We start from the raw sequence: 16749 nt of genomic DNA, 5'->3' as shown, positions 1-16749 counted from the left end.
GCACTTTGGACTCCGACAGGGCTGCCCTTTGTCACTGATCCTGTTCATTACTTTTATGGACAGGATTTCTAGGCGCAGCCAGGGGCCGGAGGGAATCCGGTTTGGGGACCACAGGATCTCATCTCTGCTTTTTGCAGATGATGTTGTCCTGTTGGCCTCATCAGACCGGGACCTCCAGCAGGCACTGGGGCGGTTTGCAGCCGAGTGTGAAAGGGCTGGGATGAGAATCAGCACCTCCAAGTCCGAGGCCATGGTTCTCCACCGGAAAAAGGTGGCTTGTACCCTCTAGGTTGGGGGGGGGGGGGGGAGATCCTCCTTCAAGTGGAGGAGTTTAAGTATCTTGGGGTCTTGTTCACGAGTGAGGGAAAAAGGGAGCGTGAGATGGACAGACGGATTGGTGCATCGGCAGCAGTAATGCGGTCGGTGTACCGGTCCGTCGTGGTGAAAAAGGAGCTGAGCCAAAAGGCAAAGCTCTCGATTTACCGGTCAGTCTACGTTCCCACCCTCACCTATGGTCATGAGCTTTGGGTCATGACCGAAAGGACAAGGTCGCGGATACAAGCGGCCGAAATGAGTTTCCTCCACAGAGTGGCTGGGCGCACCCTTAGTGATAGGGTGAGGAGCTCAGTCACCCGGGAGGAGCTCGGAGTAGAGCCGCTGCTCCTCTGCATCGAGAGGGGCCAGTTGAGGTGGCTTGGGCATCTTTAAAGGTTTTCTGTAAAAACACTTTTTTAAAGATACAATGTTTCTGAATTCAAACACTGATCATTTGCAAAGTAGGAAGGATCTCTGATCCTGTTAGGGATAATAAACCCTAATAAACCCTTAATCAACATTTAACCCATATTATAATTTGCATTGATTCTTTGGGTTAATCTGGAAGATGTTTTAGAGTATGTGAGAGAGCATCTGCATATTTTAATAATGCATGAATGAACAAAACACTTGAATAACCACACAGACTTTTCTGAACTTTTATTACTGTCATGGGATTAAAACAGTGTCAGTGCTTCAGTCGTGCCCTTTAGAGGTTGCTATGGCTTAAGTTGCCCACCAGATGTCACCATCATTGAAGTCTTGAAGCTTTGAAACTTTTTCGACACAATTGTTGGGAAAGCCTCAAAGTGCTTCATGAGGCTTCATTTGCCCACAACTAGGAAATAATATTCCTGTTCTTTGATCTAAATTATGTTAATTACAGATTGCACCTGTTTCAATCAGAATCCCAGTAGAATTTCTTTTTGGCTCTAATTTCATCATTTGGTTATTTTGGGGGCTCCCGACATGTTATGACGTAGTGAGCTCTGATTGGCTGAGAGGGACACGCCCACATGGAACCAGTCCGCGTGCGCAGTAGAAGAGAGAGTGAGCTCGTGCCGCTCCGAGAGTTGAGTTAGAGATTTGTTTATTTCTGAACATCTGTTCTGTAGGAACCAGGATTCAACCTGTGGACCTGTAACAGACAGACAGAGGAGGGAGACACACAGGGCAGCAGACAGACGAAGCACAGACAGACACACAGGCTCCGACTTCCAGGCGGAGACATCGGGAGGTCTCAGCGCTCCGAGCCGGAGCAAGGAGCGCCAACGGCGGCATGAAGATCGAGTTCGCCCCGCTGAACATCCCGCTGCGGAGGAGGCTGCAGACCGCTGCTGTGCTGCAGTGGGTTTTCTCTTTCCTGGCTCTGGGTAACACACACACACACACACACACACACACACACACACACACACACACACACACACAGAGTTTCTCGATTACTCTGAAGTACTCTGATCAGTACCACAGTGTACTAATACAAAGACTGCTACTACAGTGAAAGTACTACACAACTTGAAGTGCCAACAGTAGAAGTATACCGAATGGTTCAGTCTGATGTTATTGATTACAGTTATATATGTATAATTATTGTCTATATATTATATTAATTAATTAATAATAATAATAATTATTATTATTAATTATTGATCATCATCTGTTCAGTTGAGCTGACTTTAACACTTTATACTCTGTACTCATGAGAAGGTATTTTAATGCTGTTAATGAAGTACTTTGTGTTCTGCTGAGGTTCAGACCTGATTCCAGATCAGTTCAAGATGAATATGAAGATGATCTCAGGAGGTCAGAGGTCAGGACTGCCTGTCTGCCTGTCTGTCTGCTGGTCCAGTAGTTGACCTCACCAGAGAGACATATGGACTGGTTCCAGCTGGTCTTACTCCAGAATCCAGGTTCTGAAAGATCAGCTGAGACTTGTGTTAGATTTAAACAAAGTTTATTAATCTCAGAGGGAAACAGGCTCTGATCTCAACGAGAAAAGAGTTTTCCTGCAGTAACAAACAGTAAAGGTACAACGACAGGTTGTGATGATGTCATCCTCTCAGCTGAGACCCACAGGTGATACAGGTGACACAGGATCCAGATGATCCAGGTGACCCAGGTGACCCCTGAAGGTGTCACAGTCTGAAACTCTGATGCTTCCTGTTGGTGTTGGTGGTCCAGACTCTGACTCACAGGGTCGACCTGCTGTTACAGTCAGTCTGTGTTCTGGTTCTGCTGGAGGAGCCGGGTCACTCGGGTCAGACGGGAGCTGATCAACATGTTAAACCTCCTGTTACAGTCTGACTCACTACCTGTCTCTCTCTACCTGTCTGTCTCAGCTCAGGTGTGTCTGGCTGCCTTCGTCCTCCTGGCTCTCTCTGATTGGTGGATTCTGGCCCTGCTCTATGCTGGTTGGCTGTGGTTGGACTGGGACACGCCCTCCAGCGGAGGTCGGAGGTCACGATGGGTCAGGAGCTGGACTGTGTGGGAGCAGTTCAGGGACTACTTCCCTATAACGGTGAGACCAGGTCTGATGGGTACTGGTACACACTGGTACTACTACCAGTACACACTGGTACTACTACCAGTACACACTGGTACTATTACCATATTACAGGTATACAGTGGTACTGACCCGATCAGGTTCTGGTCAACACCTGATCATTGATCAGTAGCTAAAAGCAGAAATCACGTAAGTTGGAAAGGAGGTGGCGTTCCACCAATTTAGATGAATATTGCCTAGCTTGGAAAGATAGTTTAATAATATATAAAAAAGCCCTGCGTAAAGCTAGAACTTCATATTACTCCTCATTAATAGAGGCAAATAAGAACAACCCTAGGTTTCTTTTCAGCACTGTAGCCAGGCTGACAAAGAGTCATAGCTCGGTTGACCCTAGTATTCCCTCAACTCTCAGCAGCAATGACTTCATGAATTTCTTTACAAATAAAATCATAACTATTAGAGAAAAAATTGATCAGATCCTGCCTGCATATAGCATGGATTGAACAACAACTCTAGATCCACGCTCGTACTTAGACTGCTTCCTCCCCGTAGATCATTCTGAATTAATTTCAGTAATTAATTCCTCTAAACCATCAACATGTCTCTTAGATCCCATCCCGACTAGACTCCTCAAGGATGTCTTACCTTTGATCAGCATGTCCATATTAGATCAGATCAATCTATCTTTACAAATAGGCTACGTACCACAGGCTTTTAAGGTTGCTGTAGTCAAGAAACTACTCAAAAAGCCTACTCTGGACTCAGGGGTCTTAGCGAATTATAGACCAATATCCAATCTGCCCTTTATCTCTAAAATCCTTGAAAAGATAGTTTCTAAGCAATTGTACAACCACCTGCGTAGCAATAACTTGTATGAAGATTTCCAGTCAGGATTTAGAGAACATCATAGTACAGAAACAGCACTGGTAAAGGTTACTAATGATCTTCTACTAGCATCAGACAATGGACTACTCTCTATACTCGTCTTGTTAGATCTTAGTGCTGCATTCGACACTATAGATCACAACATTTTATTACACAGACTGGAACATGTCATTGGAATCAAAGGAACAGCACTAGAGTGGTTTAAATCGTATCTATCGCATAGATTTCAGTTTGTACACGTTAATGATGAGTCTAGCTATGGAGTTCCACAGGGATCTGTGCTTGGACCGATTCTTTTCACTTTATATATGTCACCTTTAGGCAATATTATTAGGAAACACTCTATAAATTTCCATTGTTATGCAGATGATACCCAGCTATATTTATCTATGAAACCAGGAGAAGCTAATCAATTAGTCAAACTTCAGGAATGCTTAAAAGACATAAAGACCTGGATATCCTCCAATTTCCTTCTCCTAAATCCGGACAAGACAGAGGTTATACTGTTTGGGCCTAAAAATCTCAGAGACACTATGTCTAAACACATTCTCACCATTGATGACTTAGTTCTGGCCTCAAGTAATACTGTAAGAAACCTCGGACTTATCTTTGATCAGGATATCTCCTTCACTTCATACATCAAAGAAATCTCTAGAACTGCCTTTTTTCACCTAAGAAACATTGCTAAAATTAGGAGCATCCTGTCCCAAAGTGATGCTTAAAAACTAGTCCATGCATTTGTTACTTCCAGACTGGACTATTGTAATTCCTTATTAATGGGATGTCCCAATAACTCATTAAAGAGCCTCCAGTTAATCCAAAATGCTGCAGCCAGAGTTCTGACTGGAATTAGCAAGAGAGATCATATTTCTCCAACGTTAGCTTCTCTCCATTGGCTCCCTGTTAAATCCAGAATTGAATTTAAAATTCTTCTCCTAACTTATAAATCCCTTAATAATCAGGCTCCATCTTATCTTAAAGACCTCATAGTTCCTTATCTTCCAAGCAGAACTCTCCGTTCTCAGGCTGCAGGTTTACTTGTGGTTCCTAGAGTTTCCAAATGTAGAATGGGAGGCAGAGCCTTTAGCTACCAAGCCCCTCTCCTGTGGAACCAGCTCCCAGTTCAGGTTCTGGAGGCAGACACCCTCTCCACATTTAAGACTAGACTTAAAACTTTCCTTTTTTATAAAGCTTATAGTTAGAGATGGATCAGGTGACTCTGAACCATCTCTTAGTTCTGCTGATATAGGTTATTCTGCTGGGGGACCTCTACTGATAAACTGAGCTCCTCTCCTCTCTCCTCTCTCCTATATCAATGCAAATGGCACCATTGCATGTCATTGACTTTGTGTCTTCTCTCTCTTTTAGTTGTGTTTCCTCCTCTCTGTCTCCCTCTCTCTGTACTTTTCTGCAGGTATCCTCGGCCTGGAGCTGTACATCTCCAGAATCCAGTTCATCTGCCCAATGTTCTTGATGCTTGTTGTTGTCTTTATTGCCTGCTGTTCTTTTCTCTCTTCTCTTTCCACTCACCACAACCGGTCGAGGCAGATGTCCGCCCACTATGAGCCTGGTTCTGCTGGAGGTTTCTTCCTCTAAAGGGAGTTTTTCCTCTCCACTGTTGCCTAAAGCTTGCTCAAATGGGATTGTTGGGTTTTCTCTATAATTTTTTGTATAAACATTTTCTGTAAGGTCTTAAACCTTACACTGTAAAGTGCCTTGAGATAACTTCTGTTGTAAATTGGCGCTATACAAATAAAATTGAATTGAATTGAATTGAATTGATCACTGATCTGTGTCTGCAGCTCCTTAAAACTGTCGATCTGGATCCAAAGAAAAACTACATCTTCGGATTTCATCCCCATGGTGAAAGACACACCTGTCTGTCTCTACCTGTCTGTCTCTCAGCTGTGTTGACCTGTCTCTACCTGTCTTTCTCTCAGCTGTGTTGACCTGTCTCTGTCTCCGCCTGTCTCTCAGCTGTATTGACCTGTCTCTGTCTCCGCCTGTCTCTCAGCTGTGTTGACCTGTCTCTGTCCCTGTCTGTCTGTGTCTCAACTCTGTTGACCTGTCTCTATCTCCACCTGTCTCTCAGCTTTGTTGACCTGTCTCTGTCTCTGTCTGTCTGTGTCTCAACTCTGTTGACCTGTCTCTGTCTCTGCCTGTCTGTCTCTCAGCTTTGTTGACCTGTCTCTGTCTTCACCTGTCTGTCTCCCAGGTGTGCTGGTAGCCGGGGGTTTTGGGAACTTCTGTACGGAGGCGACCGGTTTCTGTCGTCTGTTTCCTGGACTAACTTCTCACCTGTTGATGCTGCCGTTCTGGTTCAGGGTCCCGGTCTTCAGAGACTACATCATGTTTGGAGTTATGCACCTGTCTGTCCACCTGTCTATCTGTCCATAGACTTACTCCTGTGTGTCTGAGACCACCTACACCCAAAAGACCAGAACACCTGTACACCTGGTTGTTCACCTGTTCATCTGCTGTCACCTGGCTTCTGGTGACTGGAGTAAGATTCTGGACTCAGGTCTTGTAGGATGTAAATCATATGGATGTTGTCCTGGTCCAGTTTCTTGGCTGCTCTGTCCTCTTCTGGTGTCAGAGAAGACAAGAATACTGTGGGACAGTTGTAGACTGGCCTGATGAAGGTGACCCAGAGATGGTTGTTCAGACGTTGAACCATTTGGACCCAGCCCGGAACATAGTCAACATTCCAGGGTGGTGCTGGTCTTAGGTTGCTTTCACACCTACAGGATTTAGTTTGATTAAATCGGACTCAAGTTCATTTTCCCTCTTGGTGCCGTTCGTTTTTTCTGGTGTGAACACGGTAATCGCACTCGAGTTTACACCACAACAACTGTACCGAGACCCCCAAAATGAGGTGGTCTCGATCCGAATCACTTGGCGAACTCTGGTGCGGTCCTCCTGGTGAGAACGCGTACTGAACCAAAACGGGACCAAACACTATGAATCGCATGATTTGAGGACTTTGGGTAGTGCGTAGATTTTCCTCTTTTTTGTTTGTCCACCAAAAACATGTTGTCTGATTAACGGAGGACAAATGTGGAGACATGAGGAGGTGAAGTGTCTCACAGACACCAGGTCTGATGAGTGTGCGGGCGAAATAACGTAATAAACAATAATCAACGGGATCAAGGACCAACCTGTGTTAAGATTCATAGTGAACTCATCTCCCTACTGTCACACAAATGTACAGTGTCCACAACACTTCACCTTCTTCCTGTATTATCTTTTCTGTTCCCTTGGCAGACACTTGACCAATAAGCGGAGAGGACTTTCTTGCGTAGTTTGAAGTGACATGTTTTGGTTCGCATGGATTTTTCTGTGCGAAACGAACCCGAAGAAAAACTGCTCCAAGTTTAAAAACTCATCAACTGATTCAGACCAAAGCAAACAAATTAAGGTGTGAGAGCACCCTAAAGGTGTGGTGAAGGTCTACGTAGCAACCTCTGGACCTCTGAAAACCTAACAGCCTGTTGTTCATCACGTCTTCATCACAGTTTATTTAAATGTATTGACGTCTGATGATGAGTCGGATTCTTCTGCCTCCAGAACCAGAGTCCAGTACAGAACCTCTGGGGAGTTGTAGAACAGGTGATTCTGGAACAGCACGTTTTTAAGCTTGACTCCTGAGGTTTTGAGACCATATTAAAGTTGGTTCTGGATCTGTAGACAGTCTCAACTCGTCCACGTTGGACTTCAGAAACCTGGTCTGGGTTTCTGTTCTGAAGGTCAACTCAGTCCCGTCAGGACTTCATGTTAATGTCTGACCCCAGTTTCATCAGACTCTGGAACTAGAACATTTGTGTAACAGGGTTCAGGTCTGGATGATCCTCCAGAGTTTCTCAATCACTCAACACTGTGCTACAGGTCACAGCAGGAGGGGCCAAAAAGCTGCTCTCTGATTGGCTGTCTGATCACAGCACATGTCACATGGTTCGTTTGGTTCAGAGCCGCACCGATCGATCAGTTTCATCATCAGCGCTGACGTCTGGATCAGAGGGGTCCAGAGAACCACTGGGACAGACAGACTGAGGACTCTGTGACTTACCTGTTTGAGGACCTGGTCTCAGGTCTGGTGTCCAGCAGTAAGTCCAGTCTGTCTCTCACCTGTCTGTCTCTCAGGTCTGGTGTCCAGTAGTAAGTCCAGTCTGTCTCTCACCTGTCTGTCTTTCAGGACTGGTGTCCAGCAGTAAGTCCAGTCTGTCTCTCACCTGTCTGTCTCTCAGGTCTGGTGTCCAGTAGTAAGTCCAGTCTGTCTCTCACCCGTCTGTCTGTCAGGTCTGGTGTCCAGCAGTAAGTCCAGTCTGTCGTACCTGGTCAGTCGTCCTGAAGGAGGAAACGTTGCTGTCATCGCGGTGGGCGGAGCTCCAGAGGCTCTGGACGCTCGACCAGGTGCTTTAACACTACAGGTAAGTTTATACCTGTTCAGCTGACAGACAGACAGCAGGAAGCTTTGAGACAGGTGATACCTGTACTTCATCAGATACCGTGTGTACTTTCAGTAACTATCTCGTACCGTGTGGCATCTGGTGCCATCCGGTCTCTTTACAGGTTTGTCAGATGGTTTTATCCTTCAGTTGAACTAAGTGTCTCAGTTAAAACACTGATAGTAAAGTGTCAGTTTGTCAGACGTCAATAGAAACGTCTGACAAACAGGAAGTGACGTCTTCATCACTGGGAGAGAAGTTGCTGAGGGAGCTGGTGTTTTAAAACCTCAGACTCCGTTTGTTGGCAGAGCTCAGTCGGACAGAGGGTCTGTAGACCTGGATCTGCTTGTTCAGGTAGGAGGGTGCTGTGAGTCGACCACTCTGTAGGTGAGAGTCTGAGCTGATGAGGTTTCAGATCTGGGTTAATATTGATTAGTGTTCTCCATGAGGGAGGCTGGGGTCTGAAGCTGTAGTCTGAATCCCAGCTGTGGTCTGAAGCCCAGCTGTGGACTGAAGCCCAGCTGTGGACTGAAGCCCAGCTGTGGACTGAAGCCCAGCTGTGGACTGAAGCCCAGTTGTGGTCTGAATCCCAGCTGTGGTCTGAAGCCCAGCTTCTTGACAGTCGCTGTGGATAAAAGCGTCTGATAAATGACTAATTGTAAATATGTTGAACCTGTATCTGCTTCTTTGTTGGACCAACATGTTTCAGCTTGTGGCTGAATGAACCTGATAGAACCTAAAAACTGTTCCTAACGCTGTAAAGACTCTTGACTCGCTGAACCCAGGATTTAACTTGTTCCACAGAATAACCACTGATCCTGGTTTCTCTACCAGTTCCTGACTTTTTACTGACTCAAGTTAAGTTTCTTTCTTTTCTTTTTTTTAGATGACTTAACGACTGACAAAGATTTTTATTCTTTCAGGTGCTGAACAGGAAAGGTTTCATCAAACTGGCTCTGAAACATGGGTAGGTGCAGTTTGTGAAGTGTGGGGGCTTTGATGGAAGGAGGGGGTTCATAACCAGCACTGACTGACTGATGTTCCTGTTTGTTTAGAGCTCAGCTGGTTCCAGTCTTTTCTTTTGGAGAGAACGAGCTCTTTGATCTGATGGAGAATCCTTCTGGCTCCCCTCTGAGGAGGCTGCAGGTCAGACTTAGTCTACAGCTACTAAATGAATCATTTAGCATAATTAACGTACAGTTTCTACTACATCTGAATTAATTAGAATAAAGTATTTATAGCGTGACAGTAATCTAGCCACAGGGGTTGCAAGCCAGTATTTTCTGTGCTGGTCCCAAGCCCGGATAAATAGAGAGGGTTGCGTCAGGAAGGGCATCCGGCGTAAAACCTGCCAAAAACAACCATGCCAATCATTCATAAGAATTTCATACCGGATCGGTCGAGGCCCAGGTTAACAACGACCGCCACCACTGCTGTTAACCTACAGGGTGTCGGTGGAAATTTGACTACTGTTGGTCGAAGATAGAGGGGAGGCAGAAGGGTGTGTGGTCAGAGAGAGAAGGAGAAAGGCAGGAACATAGATATGAGAATAGGGACTCTTACCGTTAGCACAATGACAAAGAGAGCTGGCAGACATGATGGAGAGAAGGAAGGTAGATGTACTGTGTGTGCAGGAAACGAGGTGGAAGGGCAGCAAGGCACGAAGTATTGGAGGAGGATACAAACTGTTCTACCATGGTGTGGATAGGAAGAGAAACGGGGTAGGAGTGATCCTGAAGGGGGAGTTTGTAAACAGTGTTCTAGAGGTGAAAAGAGTCTCAGACAGGGTGATGAGCCTAAAGCTAGAAATTGAAGGGGTGATGGTGAATGTAGTCAGTGGGTATGCTCCACAAGTTGGCTGTGAGTTAGAAGAGAAGGAGAGATTCTGGAGTGAGTTTGATGAGGTCATAGAGAGTATCCCCAGAGGAGAGAGAGTTGTTGTTGGAGCAGACTTCAATGGGCATGTTGGTGAGGGCAACAGAGGTAATGAGGAGGTGATGGGCAGGTTTGGTGTGAAGGAAAGGAATCTGGAAGGACAGATGGTGGTGGACTTCACTAAGAGGATGGAAATGGCTGTAGTCAACACTTACCTCCAGAAGCGAGAGGAACATAGAGTGACATACAAGAGTGGAGGTAGGAGTACACAGGTGGACTACATCCTATGTAGACAAGGTCATTTGAGAGAGGTTAGTGACTGCAAAGTGGTGGTAGGAGAGAGTGTAGCCAGACAGCACCGCATGGTGGTGTGAAGATGACTCTGGAGGTCAGGAAGAAGAAGAGAGGGAAGACAGAAAAGAAGACCAAGTGGTGGAAGCTAAAGAATGAAGAAACTGAGGAATTCAGGCAGAAGTTGAGACAGGTTCTGGGTGGTCAGGATGAGCTTCCAGCAGAAGTTATCAGCAGAGATTATCAGGGAAACAGGTAGGAAGGTGCTAGGTGTGTTATCTGAAAGAAGGAAAGAAGGTAAAGACACTTGGTGGTGGAATGAGGAAGTACAGCAATGCGTCCAGAGGAAGAGGTTAGCTAGAAGGAAGTGGGATGTAGAAAGGACTGAGGAAAGTAGACAGGAGTACAAGGAAGCGCAGCGTAGAGTGAAGAGGGAGGTGGCAAAGGCCAAACAGAAAGCTTACGATGAGCTGTATGACAGGTTAGACACAAAGGAAGGAGAGAAGGACTTGTACAGGCTAGCCAGACAGAGAGACAGAGATGGGAAGGATGTACAACAGATAAGGGTGATTAAGGACAGAGATGGAAAGGTGCTAACAACCCAGAAGAGTGTGCAGAAAAGATGGAAGGAGTATTTTGAGGAGCTGATGAATGAGGAAAATGACAGGGAAAGAAGGGAGGAAGATGTGGATGTTGTGGAGCAGGAAATAGCAGAGATTGGAAAGGATGAGGTTAGGAAGGCTTTGAAAAGGATGAAGAGTGGAAAGGCTGTTGGTCCTGATGACATACCTGTGGAGGTGTGGAAGTGCGCAGTGGAGTTTCTAACGAGTTTGTTTAATATGAATCTAGAAAGTGAGAAGATGCCTGAGGAATGGAGGAGAAGCGTTCTGGTTCCGATCTTTAAGAACAAGGGTGACACGCAGAACTGCAGCAACTACAGAGGAATAAAGGTGATGAGCAACACAATGAAGCTGTGGGAAAGAGTAGTGGAAGCCAGGCTTAGGAAGAAGGTGGAGATTTGTGAGCAGCAGTATTGTTTCATGCCCCGTAAGAGCACCACTGATGCCATTTTTGCTTTGAGAATGTTGATGGAAAAGTACAGAGATGGACAGAAGGAGCTGCATTGTGTCTTTGTAGATTTAGAGAAGGCGTATGACAGGGTGCCGAGGGAGGAGCTGTGGTACTGTATGAGGTCGTCGGGAGTGGCAGAGAAGTACGTCAGACTAGTTCAGGACATGTATGAGAGAAGTATGACGGTGGTGAGATGTGCTGTAGGTCAGACAGAGGAGTTCAAGGTGGAGGTAGGACTACACCAAGGATCAGCTTTGAGTCCCTTCTTGTTTGCTATGTTGATGGACAGGCTGACAGATGAGGTCAGACAGGAATCTCCCTGGACAATGATGTTTGCGGATGACATTGTGATTTGCAGTGAGAGTAGAGAGCAGGTGGAGGAACAGCTGGAAAGGTGGAGGTTTGCTCTGGAAAGAAGAGGCATGAAGGTCAGTCGTAGTAAGACAGAATACATGTGTCTGAACGAGAGGGATCAAGGTAGAAATGTTAGGTTACAGGGGGCTGAGGTGAAGAAGGTACAGGAGTTTAAGTACTTGGGGTCAACAGTTCAGTGTGATGGAGAGTGTGGAAAAGAGGTGAAGAGGCGAGTGCAGGCAGGTTGGAGCGGGTGGAGGAAAGTGTCAGGAGTGTTGTGTGACAAAAGAGTGTCAGCAAGACTCAAAGGAAAGGTGTACAAGACAGTGGTGAGACCAGCTCTGCTCTATGGGTTAGAGACGGTAGCAGTGAGAAAGAGACAAGAGGCTGAGATGGAGGTAGCAGAGATGAAGATGTTGAGGTTCTCCTTAGGAGTGACCAGGTTAGACAGAATAAGGAACGAGTACATCAGAGGGACGGCTCACGTTGCCTGTGTTAGCGACAAAGTCAGAGAGGCCAGACTGAGATGGTTCGGACATGTTCAGAGGAGGGATAGTGAATATATTGGTAGAAGGATGTTGGAGATGGAGCTGCCAGGCAGGAGGGCAAGAGGACGACCAAGGAGGAGATATATGGATGTTATAACAGAGGACATGAGGTTGGCTAGTGTTAGGGTAGAAGATGTTCATGACAGAGTGAGGTGGAAAAGGATGATTCGCTGTGGCGACCCCTGATGGGAAAAGCCGAAAGAGAAGAAGAAGACTACTACTACTATTTAGTATGATCTCTTTTTTAAGTAGACCTTGATTCTCATCTTGCTGTTGTTCGTCTGTTTTTCCTCTCCTCTTCTTCTCTTTCTGGTTCGACAAGCAGCAAGTTGTTCATCCAGTTTGTTACACCCAGTAACTTAACTGTTTGAGTTAAATTTAGAGTAGGTGGAGGTGGTTTGTTTACAGTAAGTGCATATTTTATAGTGAAGACATGAAGGTGTGGCTGCACACACACACAGATTAAATAATGGTAATAAAAATGAAACTAAACTTAATCTGTAGCTACAGTCACACAAACACTCCTCATTCCTGAATGTAGACCTACTTTATAGTTGTTGTTTTTATTCTACTAAAATGTCAAAGTCATCCCCAGAAGTTCAGCACATGGACAGAAATAACAAGGACATGTCCACAAATAGAAAATAATGGAGAGAAGATTTACAATTGTTCCATTTGATTTATTTCCACACAATCACAATTTCCTTCATCTACGTCCCAGGAGAACTTGGCTCAACACAAATGTCTTCTATAGAAATAACATTCAGTCACATTTGATCTGATTTAAAACACTTTTCTCCAGCAGATGTCGCCAAAGTCAAACCACCTGTTGTGACAATCAAACGTCTCTTACCTGTCAAGATCAAATCTTCAACTTTCCTCATTAGAACTCATCAGTTCTTCAATTCTATTGGTGGATCATGAGTTGAACTAATAAGTGAAACAGCAAATGAAGCAGTGATGAAGGAAAACATTATAGAACAGCTGGACGTGGATTCTGTGGTGTTCTTCTGACAGCTGGTTCTACTCTGCAGGACTCACACCTGGAAACACCAAGGCTACAGGGATCAAGGATGGAGGGAGCAGAGATGAAGGAGCTTGATGTGAATTGTTGTCTTTCCTGTTTACATCATGAGCACAATAAGTCTTCAGAGGGAATAAATACATTTGACCTTATTAGGATGAACAATCAATATTTAATTCATGAATTCATCACTGTGGTGCCTCCCTGATTTATCCAGTATCTGACCTGTAAATAGCAGCAGATAAATAAAAAAGAATCAGACTCAGAGTAGAAGTACTCTATTTAAGTGTAATCAGGAACATGTAGCTACTAATAAAAGTAAAAGTACACAATGCATTAAAATGTGACTTGAGATTTCACCACTGGGACAGAGAAACAGCTCAACTGTCCATTTGCAGCCCATGTTGTAGTCAGAGAGGGTTTTACATCAGTCGATATAAGAAGCAGAACAACCAATGAATGAGAAACATTTCTTTTTTAATTTATTCATAAAGATTCAGATGCCACAGTGATTAGATGAACTTACTAAACTGTCGGCTCATCAATCATCATCGTTTGACATATTCTTTAGTCTGTGAATAAAATGCACATTTGTAATATTTCAACACCAATAAATATTTGTATCAACAATAACAAGGATCAACTGGAAAGATTTGCAGCCATGTAATAATTCAAACAGACCAAACAAGTCCCATTGAATAGGACTCACTTGATAGTTAACAGACGGATAAAGAACAGAGGAGGAGGTCGTTATCAAACTGTTCTCCCACAAATGTTGTTTGCTGGAAACTGGACTTGCTGCAGATCATGTTCTGTTCCAACACCATTTTACCGCTTGTCTTCCAGATGTGGACGTTAGTGATGCTAATGATGAAATAGAAAAGGTTTCCTTCTTCATGGGACACAGGTTCTTGGCAGAGAGCGTATATTCCAGATTTCATATTTAGTTGGATATTAAAACCCTCCCTGTACAGTTGGTCTCTCACCTGTCTGGAGCAGTAACAGTCCAGCAGCAGGTGCTGTCTCGTCCTCATCACAACCTGTCACCAGACATTTGTTAGTTTGGAAGAAACAGCTCCACTGGACCAGCGCTCTCAGAGGGAGTCTGTTCACTGGAATCAGCCACACTGGACCTTTTCAGGGTTTTCACACCTTATTTTATCACTTACATCTTTATTATTGGACCAGAATCTCAGATGGAGCCATATATGTGTGGAAAAAGGCGCCCTCTGGTGGGAGGTGATATTTAATTAAATCTTGTAACTGAGCTTTGATCACAAGATTTAATGAAATAACGCAGCCCACCAGGGGGCGCCTTTTCCCGCACAGTCCACACCATATCCATAACTGGATAAATATGAATGTTTAAAAAAGAAACGCTGTCTTCATAAGACATTAAAAGACAATCTGTCCAATTTAATACGATGTGACCACATTTAAAAAGCAGCAGAAAAAGCACAGTGTTGCTATTTGAATGGAAGTTTCAGGACAAATGTTTTCATTCAATAGAAATTCAGGTATCATGAGGCTGTTTGTCACGTCTACAACACATAAGATATTAATTCAACTCTACGTGACAATTGTAATATAAGGTTTTAATGGCTCTAGACCAAATGATTTGTAAAATGTTGATTGCAAGAACTTTACGATCCTAATAGACGTCTGCAGAACAACAATAGACCAATATGTTACAGTGATTTATGATGTTTGTATGAGGTACATTTAAGAACATACTCTACATACATATATACATACACACCATAACAAGAAGAGAAGATAAACTGATCTCCCCTAAGTGTCTTTCCAGGTTTACTTGGAGGTTTCCACCTCTGTCTGATGCCTATTCACTCAGTTCATTGCTGAAAGCTGCTGTTATTTGCCAACTTACTGAAAAAGAGAACTGTGAATGAACTGTCAACAGTCTGTGTGTTTCCTCAAACATAAAACGTGTAAAAACGAACCAGAAGCAAAGAAATCCTGGAGATGAAATGTGCACAATAGGCCGAACTTTCCTCTCCTCTCCTGCACTGACATCATAGTAGTGCAGATGATGCATTTACAGGCTGTGGGTCTTATAGGACGTGTGGTTTTGTGTGACATAGCCTATAGGGTTAAGAAGAGCAAACCAGGAAAGAGGTTTCAGACTGTTTCTAATGTCAGTCAGTTCCTGTTGTCAGATGTCAGACTGAGCATGTGCAGATCTCCTACATTTCCCAGATTCTAGATATCCTAGATACAGGATAGGACACTTCTGGAAAACCTCTTTCCAAAATGTCTCAGTACAAATAAAAAGAGACGTCACACTGGGACTTATGTGTGTTTGACTTGTTTGTCAGACTCACTCATGTAAAATGTGTTTGGGCTCAGAAAAGTGTCGTTCTGACCAACAAGAAGTTTGTAGTTTCACACATGCTCGTACTGTGGAGTTATACCTCCTATTTCCTTTGTTTAACGTGCGTCTTTATGTACAAATCACACACACACACACACACACACACACACACACACACACACACACACACACACACCACCTAATGTCAGAATCTGAATACACAGCTGAAAAGAGGACCTGACTCCTGTGTTCTTCCTGAAACACCACAGATTTTTACAATAAATAAAGTTTAATATCAGCATAGTCCTGTTAATTCAACAGAAAAGGACAGTTAGATTAACCAGCTTCATGTTTCTAACATTAACTACAGGTTTTAACTGGAACATTTAGTTTATTCAGTAAAGTTTTTCACATTTTCACTGTATTTTTACTGAATTATTCTGACAACCACAGCTGCCAGTTTGTTACCATAAAAACTACTGAATGTTTTTTACAGTGTTAGACCATCTATCATGTGTCTCATTTCTTTTCTGTCCTCACCGCAGCACAAAGTTTCTTTCTTCTTCCTTTTTTGATGTTTTACCTTTTGGATCCAGATCACAGCCCTGTCTGACTTTCAGTCTCCTGCTCAGTACTGACCCATGTAGCTGATAACTTTCAAATCACAAACCTTGACAACTCTGGTTGTGGACTCATTGTCTGAGGTTTGAGCTGATCAACACCTAAAATGCACCTTCTCCATTTGGAGACGCGCGTTTCTTTCCTGCTGCTCTGTGGTTGTTACACTGTTCATTAATAAGTGGTTCATATCATTTTCAGCCATATATAAGAATAAAACGATTCCTATCTGCTCTTCAAGATCCCTCGAGCTCCTCACTAAGACTGTATTACAGTGTAGACAATGGGATCATAGAGTTGGACTCAGACATTAGTGTTAATAACAATATTAAATATTGGCTGAAACACGTGAATAAAGTCATTGTTTTATTTTAATTGTTTTACTTTGAACGTCGTAGCGGTCCTTCGAGAGTCTCAAGGACAGAACAAAGAAGTTCAGGATTTATCGTGGGTTTCAAACCTGACACCATATCAGACCCCAAACT

General features: G+C 44.0%; 1 protein-coding gene across 1 annotated transcript; it reads left to right on the top strand.

Annotated features, from left to right (window-relative positions):
* The first annotated feature begins 1269 nt into the window (after positions 1-1269).
* Positions 1270-13776, top strand: LOC113168169 (2-acylglycerol O-acyltransferase 2-B-like). Its single transcript, XM_033326711.1, has 9 exons — positions 1270-1688; positions 2658-2836; positions 5509-5569; positions 5922-6057; positions 7144-7154; positions 8003-8133; positions 9075-9118; positions 9207-9297; positions 13325-13776. The coding sequence occupies exons 1-9, from the start codon at positions 1595-1597 to the stop codon at positions 13520-13522; spliced, it is 945 nt and encodes a 314-aa protein (XP_033182602.1). The 5' UTR covers positions 1270-1594; the 3' UTR covers positions 13523-13776.
* The last annotated feature ends 2973 nt before the right edge of the window (positions 13777-16749 follow it).

The sequence above is a fragment of the Anabas testudineus genome, chromosome 18 (assembly GCF_900324465.2).
Source record: "Anabas testudineus chromosome 18, fAnaTes1.2, whole genome shotgun sequence".
NCBI lineage: Eukaryota > Metazoa > Chordata > Actinopteri > Anabantiformes > Anabantidae > Anabas > Anabas testudineus.
Note: the sequence above shows the minus strand (reverse complement) of the source record. Positions and strands in the feature narration are given on the sequence as shown.